A 19,565-nucleotide genomic window follows, 5' to 3' on the forward strand; every position below is an offset into this window, starting at 1 on the left:
ACAAGCCCAACCAACGAACCTGAGTTGGGGCTGAAACTAGGTAATCCAAGGTACACAACCCAGTTTCAAGTTGGATCTGATCAAAGTTAATGGCATGGGCAACCTAACTTGAATTTCTTTGATGGCTTTTAAGACAGAGTATGTACTTATTACTTAATAATTAATATTTCTATAATAGAGCTTCCAACACGCCATAGTTTGGACCTCTACCGAACCAATCTGACCTAAAGTAACCAAATTAACTTAAATTTGTACATAGGATAAAAATTCCATATTTTGAGTCCGGTTTGAGTTTGGATAACCCTATTGGGTCAAGTTTTGGATCTTTGGATTTTGATTGGATAATCTAACCCAAATAACAACATCATGCTTTTCCTATCATTTTTGTCTCATTAGATTGAGTAGCGGGTAAAAAAAGGCACAGACAGCTACAATCTAGGCAACATAGGACAAATATTCCAAATTTAAAAATAAAAGTAGCAAGACAAACTAAGCCACTAAATTAAGACCCAGTGCTCAGATACTTTTATTAATTGGCCAAATCTTGCGGTGCATAATAAACAAAATGGTGCAAATTAATTGCGCGCGCGCGCACGTGTGTGTGTGTGTATATATATGTATATGCTTATGTCAAGCTTGTTTATCAAGATGATGGTGCTAAATTTTATTGGTGGTGTTGGATGGTCATTATTAATGTACAAGCTTCTACTATAAAGTTAGGTTGGTAGGATGATCATCTCAAAATAAAATAAAAAATCTAAGGAAGACAACAAGATCCCCAGGATGGCATAAATCAATAGGAGGAGTTTTGGGAGAGGAGAAGGTGTATCAATAGGAAGAGGTGAGGGGTTTTAGGGCTAGGAAGGGGTGAAGTAGTCCTAAATTCTAAGGCTCTTAGAGAGCAACTAATTGGCCTCTTCAATTGGGTCTAGGGTTTAAAGGAGGATAGGTGAAGTGGCATATATAGAAAGGATTTAATATTATGGGAAAGTGTGTTCTTTTAAGGTGTATATCTTTGGAGGCTTAGGATTGTGTAAAAAGGGGAGAGTCTGGTAATGACCATAATCGAAGCACAAGGGTGAAGAAGTGAGGAGTTGTAATGATTTGTTTCACAAACATTAAAGCAAAATCTAACACTACCTGAGTAGGAGAAGATATCGTTTTCTTTAACTTAAATCCTTTCTTGATTGCCCTAGTTTCCACGTGGCTGATGTAGGCCAAAATTAGTAACAGTGGTACATGCGAACTATTCTAAGTCATATATTTGCACTTTTCGCGGGCCTAGCCAAAATAATGGCTTCAATTAAGCTTTGGTTTTGGGCTTAGCCGATAATGGTACGATTAAATACCCATCCCATTTGAAGCCCTCAAAGAGGCCCTTATTGTGGTGGCAATTTCAGGATGCCTATCAGATATCAATATTTTACTATTTTGTCCAAATTCTATATCTGAGAACAGCTCTAAATTCAATGACCGAGAACAGCCCAAGACTGTCCATAGTGTTCACCAGGCCGGCCCAATCCAGCTCATTATGGTCAGTAGGCCTTACCAGGCCTCGTGAGTCCACCCACCCTCCCACCCTCCGGGCGCCACTGAGAACCATTTCCCGCACCAACCGCTATTTTCAGTTTGCATGCGTACAAGAAATCTTCGGAGGTCCAGCGATCTGACAACGGACGGACCAGATCACTTGAATCCACACGTATTATCAAGGAAACGAATCGATTACGCACGTGCGGCTGACAGCTGGCACCGAGGGGGGTTCTACGGACATCTCCGCTCGTATAAATATAGGCCCTCTGTATGCAGGGAGGGGACGTTTGAAAAGAAACAGAGAGGAGAAAAAAGAGAGAAGGGAGGGAGGGAGGGAGAGGAAGAGGGACGGGGGCAGACGAAGGAAAGAAGGATTATCCCCTTTCCGTATGACTGATTCGCCGACCGGAACCTCTCGGTGCTTACTCCATCTGTCGTCTCTCTCTCTCCTTTCTCTCTCTCTCTCTCTCTCTTCCCCTTCTCTCTTATCCTTCTTCCTTTTTATGCGATTCTTGGTCCTGATAGGGTTTTGAACGAATGCCAAGGGTTTCTATCCTAGGGCTTGGTTCTTGATTCACTTCTTTGAGTTTTGGCGGAAATTAATGGCTTCTTGTTCCGATGAGGGTTTTAATCCATTCTTGGGGTGTTTTTGCTTCTGAAATTTTGATTATCTGTGTGTTCTTCTATTTCTTGATCTGTATTCTTGTTGTATTTTTTTTTTTATTCCCTCTTTGAGTTTAACAAAGCTGATAGAAAGGGAAGCGATGCAGGGTCAGTACCTTTAACAGAGCAGATGATTGACAAAAAGAGGATCTCGGTGCAGTGCTGGAGGACATCATGGTACTTTGGACCAATTTCGTCTTCTGTTTTTTTTTTTAATTTTTAATTTTCACTCTGCTTGGGAAAATATGGTGCTGTGTTGCTTCCTTTAACCAAATTTGAGTGAACTTTTTAGCCAGAAAGAGGGTAGAAGGTGAAGGTGGCATAGACCTTGTCGTTGATGGTGGCTTAGATGGATTGGGAGGACTCTGATGGAAGTGATGATGAGGAAAGAGCATCCGGAGGATCTGAGGGGTGGTGGTGGAAAGGAACGATGGGCAGGAAGTAAAGAATAGGAGATTCTAAGAAAATATACTAGATGAAAAAAACTCAATTGTTTATATACTGCTTATTTTAGCATTGTTCTTCCTAAGTCGATATAGTTCTTTGATACAAAATTTGCAACCCAGGGGGCTGTGTTGGAAGAGTTCAGGTGAAAAAAATACTATGTTCTAGTATTTTATCATAAAAATTCTGAAAACAATGCATTTTAATGCCATTGAAAGTTTAATATGACTAATGCATTTGTTACACTATCACGGATAATATTTCTTGAAGTTTACTTCTGTTCACTCATTGTCTCTAAAAATCAGATAGTCAATTCTTGATCTTTTTCACTTATTATTCTTGTCTTTATATATTCTTTTCTTAAATTCATGTGTAGTTCAAACTGTATTTATTTGCGGAGGCAATCTTTTATTCTTTCCATCACTTGAATCTGGTAATATTATCTCTATGAAATCAAGGAAAATTTGCTACGTTGAATCATTTTTATTCAGTTTTCTTTTTTTATCAATCTTGAGTTTTATTTATTTTCTTCTCTTCTTAGGAAGAAAAACTCATATTGCTAATGATCTCTATTAGTTTAGTTTTGACCATTTTTAATTTAAATTTCTTGAAGTTGTTTCTTAAACATTCACCACAGAAGTCATATGATATCTTGTTACCTTCATCATTCACTATTCTTTCTTGAGGTAAGTATGATATTTGCACATCATTCATTACCTCTGAACCATTACTTGTCACTTAGTTTATTCTGGGATGGTGTTTTTTCGACTGTTGAAACTATAGTTATTCTCTGGAAGCATTGCGTTGTTTATGCCATTTTTGTGCCTTTTAATAATTTTCACTACAATTTTCCACCCACAATATGATAAAACTATGTCTAAGTTTCTATCTTATGAGAGTTCTAATATTTTATTGGAGAGTCCCACTGGAATAGGGTAGAAATCATGATGCATACTCTGTGCCAGATTGTCTTGGAGGCAGAATCTTGACAAATTTTTATCTGGTTGTAATGAAGACAGGAATTGCTATACTGGAACTCAATAAAACTCTGATAGTGCACGACAATAAGAAGTGGTATTGAAGTATCCTATCATTATTTTTCTGAATTGAATACTAGCAATTGTAGGTTATATAAGTTCCCTCATTCTAGAAAACTTTTACTTTAATAATAGTGATAGGATGTGCAATGAGTGCAATATCACATGAACCATTCTTGGCACATATTGCCTATTTTGCTCTTTTTTTTGTGTTTTCTCGTGTATTCCAATGTATCCCCCATTGGATTTTTTTTTTTAATCCAATAATCATGGTAATTTTTTAATCACTATTGTTTGTATAATGCTAATTGCTTCCACAATTTCTTTCATTTGTTATACATTATCATATATTTCTACAGTGTTGGAGAGTTCTTAGATACTAAACTTGGTTCGGGTTATCACAACTGTTTTTTGAATCCTTATTTTTATCTTAAATTTTGTAAGTTGGTGATACACAAAATCAATTGAAGGTGCTAGCATTCGATGTCTCCAATTGAATGTAAATTTTGAAAGGTGAATTTAGTGCAAGGAAGAATGAGGTTGATGCATTGGTCTTAACAAGTTTAAACAGGAAGCGACTTATCCTTCATTTATTTTATTATAACTCTTATTTTAACTCTTGTAGAGGGCTTACTATGGAATGCCTGTTTATAGAGAGTTGAGCAATTTTTGCCTTACTTTACATTTTCTTTTCCACTAACACTAGATTATCTGAGGCTGGAATCTGATTTATGATTATTATTACTCATTATTGATGCTGCTGCAAGTTTGTGTCTAACTTGTGTGCGCATTGCTGCAAACTTTCAGGCCAAGAATGTTGATACAGGGTTCTCTGGAGCGGATGGGCATCATAATGAAGTGTATAATTTTCAAGGCAGAACACAAGACTGTGCTTGCCACTACCACCACAAGAAAATTTCCTGCCACCTCTGCTCTCATGGTCTTGGTACTTGCAATAAACTGATACTATTATTTTATACTATCATTGTGCTGCAGTTTACTTGAATCACATTGTCTGTGCTTTAAACATATACTAGCTTGCCCATAATGAATTAATGAATTGCAATTTAAATAAGTATTCACTTTGTTATCTGTCTTTCAAGCCGAATTAGGTCATACCTTGGAGTGTCTCCTCTAAATTGTTATCTTGAAATAAGCCATATGAAACACAAGGCAATTTTGTTTTCATTAGATTTCTTTTAGTTTTTTAAACACGGGTTGATTTACAAGTAAATGGGTAAAAGATCTGTGCTACCCAACCAAAAAACTAACATAATAAATTGCAGAATCCCATCTGATGCTCTTTAGATTCAAAAAAAAAAAATCCTATTAGTGGTAAGTTTTCATAGTCATGCTCGAGTTGTGCAAGAACCCAATCCAAGTGGACTAACTCTTAACCAAGTTGTCCTCCTCTTCCGTGATAAGCTTCAAGCAAAGGACCTGGTGCACATAAATATGTTATACTGTATGAACAAAAGGTGGGGTTTGACAAAATCCAACAAAATTGTGTGCTGCACTGAACCAGGATCAATACGGAATTTGGATTCCTAATTTGGGTACTGATTCAAATTGGAATGAAAACTTTTTCTAAATAATGAGCAAATAGCATAATTGAACCTAAAAAAAAAATAAAAAGATGAATAAATGGATATACCCCAAAATGATTAGGATCTACCAAGTACAACTAAATAAATAAATACATAATTGAATAGATAATTTTATTGGCATAATTCCATAGTAACATGTTATGCATTTGTTACTCGTATATTGGTTTATTTGGAAGTAATCCTCCTGATGGCTTATGAGTATTTTGTGGGACCAGCTTGTCATGAGATTTCCATTGGATCACAGTGCAATTATCAGCCTTCCTGTAGCATACTTCCCGTGTTCATCTGCATGTTCTGTAAGAACATGTGCTTTGCCATCTTTCTAACTTGAATTTAAGGCTTCTGCTAAGGAACTCGTCATTTTATGTGGTACCCATAGTTCTCAATAACCAGAAAACAAGTTTTCTTACAAGCATTACTAGCCATTTTACTCTCACAACAGTTAGAACTTAGAAGTATGCTCCCCTGAGCTTTGTTAGTGTTAAACTTAAAAGAAAGTTTAACACCTATATCTACCACTTTTTTTGCACTTTTTTCGCCTATGACTTTCTTGCCAATATGGTTAACTTTGGGGTCTGCTTTTGCAATAACCCAAAACCTCATCTAAAAAAACTAGCCATAAGGTATTTTTTTCTTTTTTGCATCATTGCTTAAAATTTTAAACAATAACATTCTTATCTTGCTAGCTATTCTCCTTCTTACACCGTGTTCCTCACATTCTTGCTATTATAGAACATCTGTGTGAAAGGTGGCAAATTTCCTTCTTCATTAGTAGTAAATGACTGTGTGTGATTTTCTGATTAAGTGGTAGCTTAACATTCATCTAATCCTCTTCCTCTTTTCTCTAGCATACTCTTTTGTCACTGGAGTAGGAATTAGGATTTTTATCTTGAGGGAGAAAGGGGAGGGGACCTGTTTTTTGGTGATAGTCGGCCTTCACTAGTTTTATAGCCATTTGAGATATATTTTCCTTCTCGACAATCTATAGTTTTAGGGATAAAGTTTTATAATTTTTAGTTTTTAGCACAGTCATGGAACAACTAAAATTAATTAAGAGATAGTTGCACTTAGCCTTTTTATTAAAAGGCCAAATCTTGCAGTGTTGGACAACTAAGAAGTGCAAATTATTTAGAGGGCTAAGATTGCGTAGAGAGGGGAGAGTTTGGTAAAGACCATAATCAAAGCTTGAGAGATGAGAAGTGAGGATATAGCTTTTTTTAATTTTAATCCCTCCTCGAATGCCCTCGTTTCTACATAGCTGATGTGGTCTGAAGTAAGTATCAGTGGTACATGCAAACTATACTAATAAATCAAATACCAGATTTTCATGAGCCTAGGCAAAATAATGGCTTCAATTAAGCTTTGGTCTTAGCCTAAGACGATGATGATATGATCAAAGACCCATCCTATTTTAAGCCCTCAAAGAGGGCCTTTTGAGGGGTGGCAAATTCAGGATGCCTCAAAGAGGGCCTTTTGAGGGGTGGCAAATTCAGGATGCCTGTCAGATATCAGTTCTTTACTTCTTTGTCCAAATGATAGTTGAGAACAACCCTAAACTCAATAATGAAGTAGAAGATTTTATTCTAGCATGTGTACGTGCTGAAAACTTGCGACATTCCAGCTAAGATCATGATCATAGTATGAAGATATAGGATGCCTCTACATTGAAGCTGTGTTATGCTTCATGAGTCTGCATCAAGCTATGCTATACAAGAGTATTATATCAAAACATCAACAAATATGAATGTTAAGCTTTGCTATCTAAATGTAAGGAAAACCATATAGAATATACTAGGTGGTTCTCCTCGAAAAAGAGGAAAAAAAGAAAAAGGAAGATAAGTTGCTGATTATGCAACATGATACATTAAGTCAAATATGTATTGATGTATACGCAGAGATAAAATTGACAGAGAAGAGAATGATAGTTTGTAATGTAAGTAGAGACTCGATACACGTTAGGCCAATTTTGAAGGTAATATCTTACCTGAGCTTAGAGGCAGCATCAGCACATATGGCTGACCCCTGCCAAGACTTTCCAATTTTTCACCAGGCCCGCCCAATTCAGCTCATTTTGGTCCGTAGGGCTTCCCATTTGCATAATTGCATGGTATCTAAAGCTGATCATGGGTTGGGCATTGAGCCTAAATTTTAGTTGGGTTTCAATCTAAGTTATTTTAAAATTTATTATTTTCTATGTCCAAGTCCAACAGCTTTTTCGTATCTTGCGCGTCCACCCCGTATGGAGCTATTGAGAACAATTTTCTGCATCAACCGTTATTTTTGAGTTCACCACGGTGGAATTGGCTTGCTTGCTATGCACGTGTACAAAAAATCTTAGGAGGTCCAGAAATCTTAAATCCTACCCGGAAGTATATGACGCAATCCGAAAATGGATGGACCAGATCGCTTAATCACAAAAAGAAGTCCACATGAGTTACAAATAAATGAAACATTATAAGCATCAGATGTATATCATCATGCATCTTGAGGGACCCACCAACTTCGCCGCTCTTATAACTATATCCCCTCTGTTCTTTTTAATGAGGTATGGCCCCTCTTTGCAGACGACACACTGCACGGAGGGAGAAAGGGAGAGAGGGGATGTTCACAAGAGAGAGAGAGAGGAGGAGGGATGGAGAGGGCGAGGGACAAGGGCACATGAAGGAAGGGGGTCTCTTGCCGAGCGGTGGATGAGAGGTTTGGAAGTCCATGATCTCTGTTTCATACGACTGGTTCGACGACCGGAGCCTCTCGATGCATACTCTGTCTCTCCTTTCACTCTTCCCCTTCTCTCTTCTTCTTCCTGTGATTCTTGATCCTGCTAGGGTTTGGAACAAATGCTGAGGGTTTCTAGCCGAGGGTCCTGGTTCTTGTTTCAATTCTTTGAGTTTCAGTGGAAATTAATGGTTTGTTGTTCCGATGAGGGTTGTCATCGATTCTTGGAGTGTTTTAGCTTCTGAAGTTTTGATTCTTCATTTGGTTCTTCTATTTCTTGATCTGTATTCTTGTTGTATATCTTTTTTTTAATTCTCTCTGAGTTTAACAAAGCTAATAGAAAGGAAAGTGACACAGGGTCAGTACCTTTAACTGAGCAAAGGTACTGAGCAAACGATGAATAGAGAGAGGATTTTGGCACAGTGCTGGTGGACATCACGGTATTTTGGACCAATTTTGTTTTCTGTTCTTTTTTTCGTCTTTTTTTTTTAAAAAAATTCACTCTGCTTTTGAAAACATGGTGCTGTGTTGCTTCCTTGAACCAAATTTGACGGAAATTTTTAACCAAAAAGAAGGTAAAAGGTGAAGGCAGTATATACCTTGTTGATGCTGGTGGCTCGGATGGATGGGGAGGACTCCACTGGAAGTGATGATAAGGAAAGAGGAGTGGGTGGTGGAAAGGAATGATGCATAGGAAGTCAAGAAATGTTTTTATTTAAACCATATTTACTTATTATGCTTTTTGTGATATATTCTTTTCTTTAAATTCATGGGTAGTTCAAACCATATTTATTTCTGGAAGAAATGTTTATTCCTTCTGTTACACGATTCTTGTAATATTATCTCTGTGAAACTGACGAAAATTAGCTACTTTGAACGATTTTTATTCAGTTTTCTTTTATATCAATCTTGAGTTTAATTTATTTTTTTCTCTTCTTAGGAAGAAAAACTCATATTGCTAATGATCTCTTAACTGAAGACTGGAAATTGTAGGTCATATAAGTTCCCTAATTCCAGAAATTTTGTACATTAATAATAGTGATTGAATGAGCAATGAGTGCAATATCTCATGAACTATCCTTGGCACATATTGCCCATTTTGCTTTTCTTTTTTAATGATTTTCTTTTGTACTCCATTTGCATCCCCTATTGATTTTTTTGTTGTTTTGTCCAATAAAGAATCACTATTTTTTATATAATGCTAATTGCTTCAACAATTTTCTGCATTTGTTATCTTAAATTTTGTAAGCTGGTGATACACAAAGTCAATTGAAGGTGCTAGCATTCGATGTCTCTAATTGAATGTAAATTTTGAAAGGTGAATTTCAGTGCAAGGAGGAATGATGTTGACGCATTGGTCTTAACATTTAAACAGGAAGCGACTTAACCTTCATCTTTTTATTTTAACTCTTGCAGAGGGCTTACCGTGGGACGTGTGTTTATAAAGTGTTTACCTCGCTTTACATTTTCTTTTCTACAGACACTAGATTATCTGAGGTTGTAATTTGATTTATGGTTATTATTATTCATTATTGATGTTGTTTTAAGCAAGGTCCGCCGCACCGGTCCTATACCGGTTCTCCAACGATAAGCTACCAGTACCGGCTTTGCTCTCATGGTTTTAAGTTTGCATCTAACTTATGTGCGCATTGATACAAACTATCAGTTTCAGACCAAGAATGTTGATACGGGTCCTTTAGAGCAGATGGGCATCGTAATGAAGAGCGTAATTTTCAAGGCAGAGCACAAGACTGTGCTTGCCACTACCCCCGCAAGGAAATTTTCTGCCACCTTTTTGCTCTCATGGTCCTGGTACTTGCAATAAACTCATACTATTATCTTAGACTATCATTGTGCTGCAATTTCATTGAAACATACTGTCCGTACTTTAAACTTATACTACCATGCCTATAATGCATTAATGAGTTGCAATTTTAATAGGTGCTCATTTGTTATGTGTCTTTCCTGTGATTTAGCAGGGCATGCAAGTGTGGATAGCAGATCTAAGCGCCTAAGGGTTCCCTCCTGTCAAAGAATCCTGATCATCTCCTTAAACAGATGTCTGTAGAAAGGTAGGTGCATGTGTTTTGTTGTGAAAATATGGTCAACAGATTTGAGGGGTGGTTAAGTTGTAGAGAAGGGTGTGAGCAAGGGTTCATGAAGAAAGCATGGGAAAGAATCCTGGAGCATTACGTGTCAGTTTTTCTGTTTTCTTTTTTTTTGTGTGTAAAAGCATCTATTTCTCTCTCTTCTTAGAAATGTATTGATTTTCTTAGTGACATATATTAGTTTGTGATTTAAATATTCTATTTTTTTACTCATGTTTCATATGGTGCTGATTATGGTGGCATTTACCTCATATTGTGCACCAACATATGAATATGCTTTATATTTGCTGCTTCTATCCATACTCCAAGAGTATTTATCATAGTTTGATTTTTTTAATACAATATATGAATATGCTTTGCATTTGTAGCTTATTTACCTATTCCTGTCGATTATCTAGTTTTTATTTTGTTTATAAGTATGTGATGATCTATTGTTGGCTGATCTTGTGTAACCTCAATCTTCAATGCAAGACAAAAATACTTCCACCCTTGAGTGTACTTTCCTGCTTATTATATTTCAGTGCTTATAGATGTATATATTTGACTTATTAAAAACATAGAAATTTTGCAATCCTTTCTAACCTGGCTCTTCCACTTAGCGTCAGATATTGTAAAAACTTTTTTTGTAACCAAGCTTTGGGCCCAACCTTTTGATCTTCAATATTAAACTTTGATCAGCAAATGCTATTTCAACCAAAGAAGCTATATCATGTGTTCTAACACTATTTGATTAAGAAGCGAGCCACAAACTTGACAATTAGGCCGTCTTTTCTAAAGTCCTTTATGAGGCAACAAACTCTATTAGTCAAAATAAAATGTACCTAAGTTTGATCAGCCGGTGTAAATGATTGGCATGAAATGTTAGGCATCGGTGTTACATAAAAGCGTTAAACTTACTATGTCCTATGAAATACATCTTAGGTAGATTGAAGGTATATGGTGCCTGCTCGCTTGCTCTAGCTCTTTGCTAGACCACCTCCTCTCCCAAAAAGAAAAGAAAGGGAAAAACATGATTTGTTGACAAGTATAAAGAAGTTAATTTTGTGACAGGACATTTCATTTATCATCTTTTATGATATCTGTCACTCTTTAAAACCCAACTTATATGAGATGAACTTATATCTGCATAAAACCGAGTGAGATACCGACGCTCGGAGGCGCTCCTCAGTCCTCACTGTAGCTACCGCTTAGGCTTGGTTACATTACAACCACAACCAGCCGGACCATATGCTGCACCAATCACTCTTGACTGTTTTAAAATGGTTTAAAGCGGTCCCAGCGGAGCACGGAAAAATGCCACGTAGGCCGCTCCATTTCACCTAACAGTGTCCGTCGGAATATCAAACCTTTTTTTCTTTTTTTCTTTTTTTAGAAAAAGTGAAGTAATTAATTAATGCGGGATAGCAACAAGGGGCACCGGCGACCACCTCCACCCGCCCACCGGAGTTCCCGCCTCCCGTCTGGCGTCTACCGGCAAAAACCAAGGCTAGGGCACGGACGGAGACGCACACGTGTCGGTGGCTTCGCCCCGCATTCGAGGGGATTTGGGACTTGGGAGCTCCGTACCCGAAGCCGCCAAATCGAACGCCAAAAAGAAAGGGTTCTTCCTTCCCTCCCTATTTCTCTTCCTTCAGAGATGATGATGAGAAATTAAAAATAAATAAAGAAAGCAAAGCGAGAGGGGAAGGAAGAAGAAAAAAGATCGAAGAAAGAAATAAAGAAACGAAGAAGAGCAAGTGTTGGAGAGAAGCTTCCGGTGGTTCGCTTCGTTTTTTTTTCCCGGGATGGGGTTTGGCTGCGAGAGAGATCGGAAGCCCACCGCCGGTACCAAATGATGAATGAGGTCACTTCTTTTGTTAGTATTCTTCGGCTACTGATCACTCGATCAGTTCTTTCCTTTTTCTCCTTATTTTTTATCGATTTTTAGCGATCTTTTCTGTGACTCTATTAATTAGATTAAAATTTCAAGGTTTGGCTGCGAGAAAGATCGGAATCCCACCGCCGGTACCAAATGATGAATGAGGTCAGTTCTTTTCTTTTTTTTTTGTATTCTTCGGCTACCGATCACTTGATTAGTTGTTTCCTTATTTTTTATGGATTTTTATCAATCTTTTTTGGGACTCTATTAATTTGATAAAGATTTCTAGGGTTTCGGAATGCGTGGAATGATTCAAATGATTTCCTAATTTTCTTTTTGGGTGCTTTAGTTTTTGATTATGTTGGAGGTAGGGAATGCTAGGGTTTGTTAAGGAAATAAGGAATTGGATGTAGAGTGTCTAAGAGAAATGTTTGAGAATTAATAGTAGCGGTTAGTGCTTGTTGTATGAACACTTCGAAAAGTTTTGTTGTGAACTGGTTCTAATTGAGTTCAAATTAATATCAAATGTTAGTGTTTATTTCTTCCCCTCTTTTTCCTCCTTTTTCTTATATGATGTTTGTTACTCAATACTTTTGTCAAATTATAATTTCACTACCCTAGACTAGCGAAGCTTTATAACCATTAATCCAGTCAGACTGCTGCATCTACTTGGTTTCTAAAGGTTGATTTCTGTTCTCTGTTTAACTTTTTATTTTGGTTTGTAATTCTTATAAGCTTTTCATATTTCAATAAAGAAAACAGAGTATTTCTTGGAAAGTGACTGATTTTCTGCTGTCATCAAAGACCCAAATATTTACAATACACTTTGTGTTTTAGATTGCGTACAATCTTCGCTCTCCTTGCCACCTCAAAAGATCGGCTTTTTAACTAGTATGATGTGTCTGCCAGCTTTAAATTCTAGACAGTGTTCCTCAAACACTCAGCTGTTTCTTACAATGAAACCAAAAGCAAATGCGGCCATACAAAGAGCTCAAAAAGTGAAGCATGTGCAAGGGGAAGGACCAAATTGGGTCATAATTGCAGGTGGTGCCTTGCTTAGCACACTATCAATCAGGCTTGGCTGCAAGCTGAAGCAGATATTTGACACTAAGCAGTCAAAGAATTTCAATAATGCAAAGGGTATCATCATCTTCATTTAATAGACTAACTTTCAATAGCATGTGCTCCTCTCCTGGTTAACTGTTTAAATTGTAATTTACTCAGAGAATGGAAAATATATAGCCAAAAGAACGCCAGGAGCTTGCCAGTTACATTCAAAATTGTATTGCTATACTCAGGATGAGGATGGATGCTACCACTGCCTCTCAGGTGTGCTGCCTTGAACTTAGTGTTATGTGTATCTAAATAAGCTATCAAAAACAAAACATGCAATCCTCGCATTTAGATCTGCATGTATGTATTGCCTTAATTTTGCAGATAGCTGCCCTCCCAGTATAGTGGTAAACCGACGAGTTCATATTTGTTATATTTTTTATTTATACAGTATAGCAACCACTTCATGTTGAGTATGTGTGGGTATTACAACAGTTTCTTGATATGTTTTAGCCCAATGCGGAATTTTTTAAGTTCAAAATACATGCTTGTACTTTTAATACTGTTAGGTTTTTGTGGGATCAAGCCTAGATTATCCATGTATGAATAAAAGAACTAGGCGGGATGCATGCATAAGAATACATGAAGTTTCAAACAATTATAATACCATTGTATAGAAATTATTTGGCATTGTAGTTTCCTGTATATGGTAATAGTTGGTAGATGAAGATACATCTAGCAAAATTAGAATGGATTAATGGAATGAATAGAATAGACGGTTGCTTCAAGTGGTTGCAATATGCCTTTGGCATGTAGCAAAATGAGTATGATAACTGAAGGTGCCAACTCCCCAAGCTGGTAAAGTCTTTGGCAGTTGTACCAAATGACCTAGGATTGAATCCTGCCTTCACCAGGGTTTAGGGGATTAGGGATATTTGGAGGAGGGCTACCTCACATGGTGTAGCCCATTGACTACGGAGAGAAAGCAGAGTCTGGTAACTAACAAAAGTTGTGGGGTTTAGAATATTGAACAACAAATGTGCCATACAATCCTACAAACATAATATGAATGAGATATGGATTAGCATATTGACTAGGCTGTACGGTAAAAACAGGAAGAATAGCTGCGGACATCAATGGAGGCATTGGAGTTGCAATTGTTTAGGATTATTAGTGGAAAATTAGCTGGAACTATATGTGCTTGTGCAACGAAGATTTAAAGAGCACTTTGATAATTTGATTAGCATTCAAAGATTGGACTGGGGAAGTGCATACTTTATACTATTTGGCTATAAGCTGTAAGAACTTAGTTGAATAAAAGTGCTCTGATAAAGGAGGTAGCTTGCAACAAAGAGGAGTGATGAAGTACTGGACAGTTGATTTGTAATGGGTGAAAGGATTGGAAAGTGAAGGATCAAACTTTTGTTGAAAGTCAAGGATGGTGAGGAAAGATCAAAGGCAAATCTGGACAAATATTGTCAATATGGATTTTAACAATCTTGCATTGTTAGAGTAGGCTGCCCATATAAAAGATGAATATATCCATGGTTTGGGATCTTGATCAGAAGTAATATTTATCTGTTTGAGTTACAGCAGTTTCAGCTAGTTGTATTGGTCCTCGTGAAAACTATTTTGTAAGGTTAAAATCCTCTGCATGAGGCTAATTCTTGATATATTCTAATTGATGTTGACAAACGGAGTCCATTATAAGCAGTATTGCATGGAAAATTCAAATTCTATTATGTTTCTGTAAAATTGAAAGGACATATATCAGGTTACAGGAAAGTTTAAGGGATTTAAACATTTCTACACTAGTCTTCTGTTGTTATATAAAATAAGCAAGATCTTATAAACCTTGCTTGCATTTCATGAAATATCACCAAATACTGAAACACACATATGCGAAAATTTTATTATATTTGTGTAAATTGAAAGCACATGTTCGTAAGATTTTAAAGGATTCGAACATTCCTACACTAGTCTTTTGTTGTAGAAACTAAGCAAGATGTTGTGAATATTGCTTACATTTTATGAAGTATAACAAAAAACTGAAAAACATGCACATGTTCTAAAAGGGATAAAAAATTGTTATTTTTGACATAAATGTAAATGGTTTCTAAAAGGTAAAAAATATATATATATTTTTGAGATAAATGCAACCCATGAGATCTTGACCAATGTAAACAACCAGCTTGTTGTTTGACATAAACATAAATGGCTGGCCCATAATATCCTGATACTCATAAAAAATTTTATATGTTCTAAAAGGTATAAAAATTTGTTATTTTTGAGATAAGTGTAGATGGCTGGACCACAAGATCTTGACCAGTGTTTGACTAACCAACCATACTGCAGTACATATTGTCTTGTAGCGTGTGATACTGTGGTTTGTATGAGTATGTACCATGTGTCATCACCGTAACAGCAAACAATGAGTGCATACAGGAGCATACCACTGTACCATGTCACTACATGGCCAATACGTCCTCATACTGCAGCACTTCGGACCATGACCCTGAACTAATAAAAATTGATGACTTTAAACTGTTGAGTGTTATGTTTTCCTAACTTGTATTAATTTTCTTTTTCTCTTTCTGTGGAATTTATTTTTTTAATTTTTAAACTCTAAAATAGTTTAGGCCACTGAAACTATTTAGTATATACCACTGCTGTTCATTGTCTCTAACTCTAGTGAAGAAAGAGACCTAAGAGAAATCGTCATTAAGAGAGGAAAAGTGTTTGGAAATTACCATGATAAATCACTACTTAGAAAATCTATCAATGCCTAGACGCTTCTTTTGGTAGCTTATGTAAATCTTCTCAAAATCTAAAGACACTTCGCATTCTGAATCAATGTGAATTATTCTCATAATTAAAAAACTATATATTGATTTTGTACCAGGATAGTGATGCTAGGACATTGGAGGAGAATGGGAGATTCATCCCTGCATTATATCTACTTTGGACCAAATTGTGATCCAAACTGTTGAGTTAGACCATGGTCCTCTATATCAAACTTGTAATTGAATGTTTCAATTAGTATGAAATCATCATAGAGCAATGAAATATGCATCAGGTAGCTTGCTAATAGTGATAAAAATGGATTGGACTTTGGTGCATCAATTTGATGACCAGAGTCTGTTCCACATCAGTACACCCCTCCCATATGCCTCAAAGTTCCCCTTGGTTTCATAACTACATTGGAGCATGAGACTAGTAGAAATTTTTTTTTTGGTTCATAGTAAAGAGGAAGAAATATGACTCAAGTAATCTGCATGCTTTTTATCAAAGAAGAAAATTTAAGGAGAAAAAGCAAGAATTGTACCCCCATAAATTTGTTTAGTATTTTCCAATCTTATAACTAAATGAAAAATGACAGAGAAAAAGTGAATTAAGGAATGAATGCTGCAGTTGGAGAGTGCATTTTGACTATTTATATAAAGCATTTATGCTAGAGGCTGAAAATTCAGTTCATTTAGGTTTTTTTTTTTTTTTAATAAGTCCTACAAATAAGCCTTTGTAACATCTAGGTGACACCTAAATCAAATGACTAGTTGATATATCTTTCCTAATCGAGATCATTCTAGCATGTAATTACATCAATCATGTAACCTCTTCATTGAATCCCATGGACAATTGGCTATTTCAAAATTCTTTCTGCAGATGGGCATTTGCTATGCCTAGAGGTAGCTCCATGTTTGCTGGTCTTGTTTAACATTGTCACTTATATAGAGTTCAAATTCAACAACCAACAAGTGTTTTTGCTTATATTTTATTTCAAATTCATTTAATTGCTTTAGCATTGCAGCATAAAATTTCTTTCTTGCTTGTCAATTTGGTCAAATCTAGACAATAGAATTTCTATTTTGGTGTGTACTAGGATGTTAATTATGAAATTCGAATTTTTTGTATATTAGGATGAATATAGAAAGTTAAAGCCGGGGGGTGGGGAACATCTTGCTGGTTAAAACTGACGTTTAGTGAAGGACCACTTCCACCAGAAACTCCCTGATCTTTCTGTTAGGCACTTTCATATCATCGTCGTTGATTCTATGTGCATGCCTTATAACACAATTGATAGGTTCATTGGCCATGCCCTCTTTCTCAGTGCCCTTTAAATAAAATCTCTTGATAGTATATCATGAGCTTGATTTTCAGATAATAACCATGTCCACGTCCTTCCTTATTGCTCTATAGATTTTGACCTAGTTGCTTGAATGACTATATCACATCAATGTGGACCTCTCTGAAATGAAGCTGAATTGGTTCTCTCCAGTCATTGGTACTTTTCTTAGTTCTTCAATTTACCAACTTCTCCCACAATTCCATGATATTACTCTCAAGCTTTTGGGACTGTTTCATTTAGCTATTTGGCTCCTTTATGCATTTGAGATGAACACAACTCTTATATTAAAGTCATCATCCTATTCTTATGTTCAAAATGGAGGTTTTCTCTTTTGCTGCAGGCGCTTAACTGCAACACATATGATACATCTTCTCACCTGGCAACTAAGCCAGATAGATTTCATTGCGGGTCCCTTTCTTGCCTAAATTCGCCTTTGCTAGGAACAAGGCACTGATCCAATAAAGCACCAAAGTTAGGCTGGCAGTCAGTTGTGCTCGACCTTCCATAGAGCCTTCTCATACTTCTGCTTTATAGTCAACCTCATATTTGATGGGATAAAAAAGGCTTGGGCAATGACATTGACAATGACAAACTCCTAAGTTTGATTGCATGATAGTGCACTGCTGTTTATCTCTCTATATATCTTTGTATTTGTTAACATTCTCCTGATCTTCAGGATCATATTAGATACACTAATTAATGTAGATCTTTAGAGCATGTCTTCTTTTTCCAAATTTAAACTAGCTGAACTGGGTACCGAGAGCTGCAAACAATGTATTACTAAGAGCAACAAGCTCAAGCTTGACAACAAGCCTTTCGATGCTGACTACCTGGCAAAGAGCATCAGTATGGTTGAGCTGTCACTCAGGCATGCATCCTTGGTTTGATGAGCTTTTTTTTTCTTTAACCTCTCAGAGTTCCTTGGTTTTTCAAGTTTTTGCATTATTATGAAAACCTACATGATTTGGGAGTTCTGTGATGGTTGAGCTGATAATCTTCTCTTTTCTCAAGAACTGAGATCACAGTTTTATCTGTAGTCTATAGTATGGACTTGCAATCTGGCATATATATTGTCAATAGAGAAGAAATTGGTTTATTTTGTTCTCCTGGTCTTGTATGGTATTGCAACTCAGTTTCTTGAACACTTAGCCCGAAAGGTAAAAAGAAACTTAAATGGAAATAGAAAAACTCTCTGGCTTGCACCAGTATAATTTTGCGGTTTAAATGCCAATATTAATGATGCAGGGATCTCAGATGGTGCACTGGATATTAAGCGGCCCCCAGCTAGTCCATTGTCAAAAGATACAGATGTTTCCCTCCCACTAGTAAAGATCCCTGCAGCAGATTCAAATAAAGATGGTACCGGGGTTATGTGGGCATCTTCACCTGATCGTCTAGAGCTGCCTCAGAGGCCCTTACACCACTCAAACAGTTCGGACTCTCCCTGCGTCTCGGAATCTGGATCAGACATCTACAGCAGACGAGAGGTGATACAAAAGCTACGGCAGCAGCTCAAGAGACGGGATGAAATGATAATGGAGATGCAGGCCCAGATCACAGACCTACAGAATTCTCTAAGCATCCAAATGACCCACTCGGCAAATTTGCAGTCCCAGCTTGATTATGCAAACAGGGACTTATTTGATGCAGAAAGGGAAATCCAACGGCTAAGAAAGGCCATTGCTGATCACTGTGTTGCAGAGGCAGGCACTCTGGAAAAACCTGTGACCACCAGAAGTTGGCGATCAGAAGCTATCAGTGGTCAGGTTAATGGATATCCTGACAGCATGGGTGATGTGGAGTTGCACTGTGTTGGTGGGGAGAATGTGAGAGACGGTGGAGAGAGGGTTGAGATGCTCAAGAGGGAAGTTGGAGAACTAAAAGAAGTGATTGAAGGTAAGGACTTTTTGCTTCAGAGCTACAAGGAGCAGAAGGTGGAGCTATGCTCAAAGATGAAGGAGTTGCAGCTGAAACTAGCATCTCAGGTGCCTACTATCTTGTAAGACAATCTACCGAGATTGCTTTCGATTCTTGTCCAGGCCTTAACGTTGTGATCTCGGAGCTGCTTGCTTCTTTTTAGTTGTGCTGCAAATTTTAATGTTGCATAATTTCCGGCATCCCAGTATCGCACATGCTTGTCTGATATTTTTGCAGAAAAGAAACTTCAATCTTTTTTTTTAAAAAAAAAAAAACATCCATTGTTTCATCCTGATAAAGGAAAGGTCTGGACGAGTCAAAACTCTAGCCACCAGCTAACTAATCCTTGGTAATTCGTTGCTATGCATCCTACATTGTAGTTCTTACCGCAATTCAAGAAGTGTGAAACAGTTGGCTTTTGATGTCAGCATTTAAAAGGTTTGTCTTTCAACTTCTTGAACCTGCATGATGCTAGTATCGGAGCCCCAGAGACGAATCTAAATA

The 19,565-nt window shown here is 37.0% G+C and overlaps 2 protein-coding genes across 8 annotated transcripts; both read left to right on the forward strand.

The window, feature by feature from the left end:
• Positions 1-1,821: 1,821 nt before the first annotated feature.
• LOC120109946 (uncharacterized) lies at positions 1,822-10,278 on the forward strand. Of its 2 annotated transcripts, none has more exons than XM_088717356.2 (4): positions 1,822-2,373; positions 4,485-4,623; positions 9,666-9,811; positions 9,979-10,278. In XM_088717356.2, exons 1-4 carry the CDS (start codon positions 2,327-2,329, stop codon positions 9,995-9,997), a joined length of 351 nt encoding a protein of 116 aa, XP_088573482.1. In that variant the 5' UTR covers positions 1,822-2,326; the 3' UTR covers positions 9,998-10,278. The 2 variants fall into 2 exon arrangements, with proteins under 2 accessions (XP_088573482.1, XP_038979716.2); XM_039123788.3 differs by having other exon boundaries at positions 1,822-1,951; positions 9,976-10,278.
• Positions 10,279-11,491: 1,213 nt separating this feature from the next.
• LOC103715538 (uncharacterized) lies at positions 11,492-19,261 on the forward strand. 6 transcript variants are annotated; one of them, XM_008803220.6, is made up of 5 exons: positions 11,492-11,962; positions 12,077-12,130; positions 12,875-13,105; positions 13,190-13,294; positions 18,390-19,261. In XM_008803220.6, exons 3-5 carry the CDS (start codon positions 12,922-12,924, stop codon positions 19,145-19,147), a joined length of 1,047 nt encoding a protein of 348 aa, XP_008801442.2. In that variant the 5' UTR covers positions 11,492-11,962; positions 12,077-12,130; positions 12,875-12,921; the 3' UTR covers positions 19,148-19,261. The 6 variants fall into 6 exon arrangements, with proteins under 6 accessions (XP_008801442.2, XP_088573479.1, XP_088573480.1 ...); XM_088717353.2 differs by having other exon boundaries at positions 11,500-11,962; positions 12,063-12,130; positions 12,803-13,105; XM_088717354.2 differs by having other exon boundaries at positions 11,500-11,962; positions 12,803-13,105.
• Positions 19,262-19,565: the final 304 nt, after the last annotated feature.

Source organism: Phoenix dactylifera, chromosome 3 (assembly GCF_051530095.1).
Source record: "Phoenix dactylifera cultivar Ajwa chromosome 3, Ajwa_hap1_PhDact_Kaust_v1.1, whole genome shotgun sequence".
In the NCBI taxonomy this organism is placed as follows: domain Eukaryota; kingdom Viridiplantae; phylum Streptophyta; class Magnoliopsida; order Arecales; family Arecaceae; genus Phoenix; species Phoenix dactylifera.

Coding starts and splice junctions, on each gene's coding strand:
- LOC120109946 (XM_088717356.2), top strand. CDS start 2,327: ATGATTGACAAAAAGAGGATCTCGGTGCAGTGCTGGAGGACATCATG. Junction 2,374..4,484: donor CAGTGCTGGAGGACATCATG/GTACTTTGGACC, acceptor GCAAACTTTCAG/GCCAAGAATGTTGATACAGG. Junction 4,624..9,665: donor CCTCTGCTCTCATGGTCTTG/GTACTTGCAATA, acceptor ACAAACTATCAG/TTTCAGACCAAGAATGTTGA.
- LOC103715538 (XM_088717353.2), top strand. CDS start 12,859: ATGATGTGTCTGCCAGCTTTAAATTCTAGACAGTGTTCCTCAAACACT. Junction 13,106..13,189: donor GAATTTCAATAATGCAAAGG/GTATCATCATCT, acceptor TAATTTACTCAG/AGAATGGAAAATATATAGCC. Junction 13,295..18,389: donor ATGCTACCACTGCCTCTCAG/GTGTGCTGCCTT, acceptor TTAATGATGCAG/GGATCTCAGATGGTGCACTG.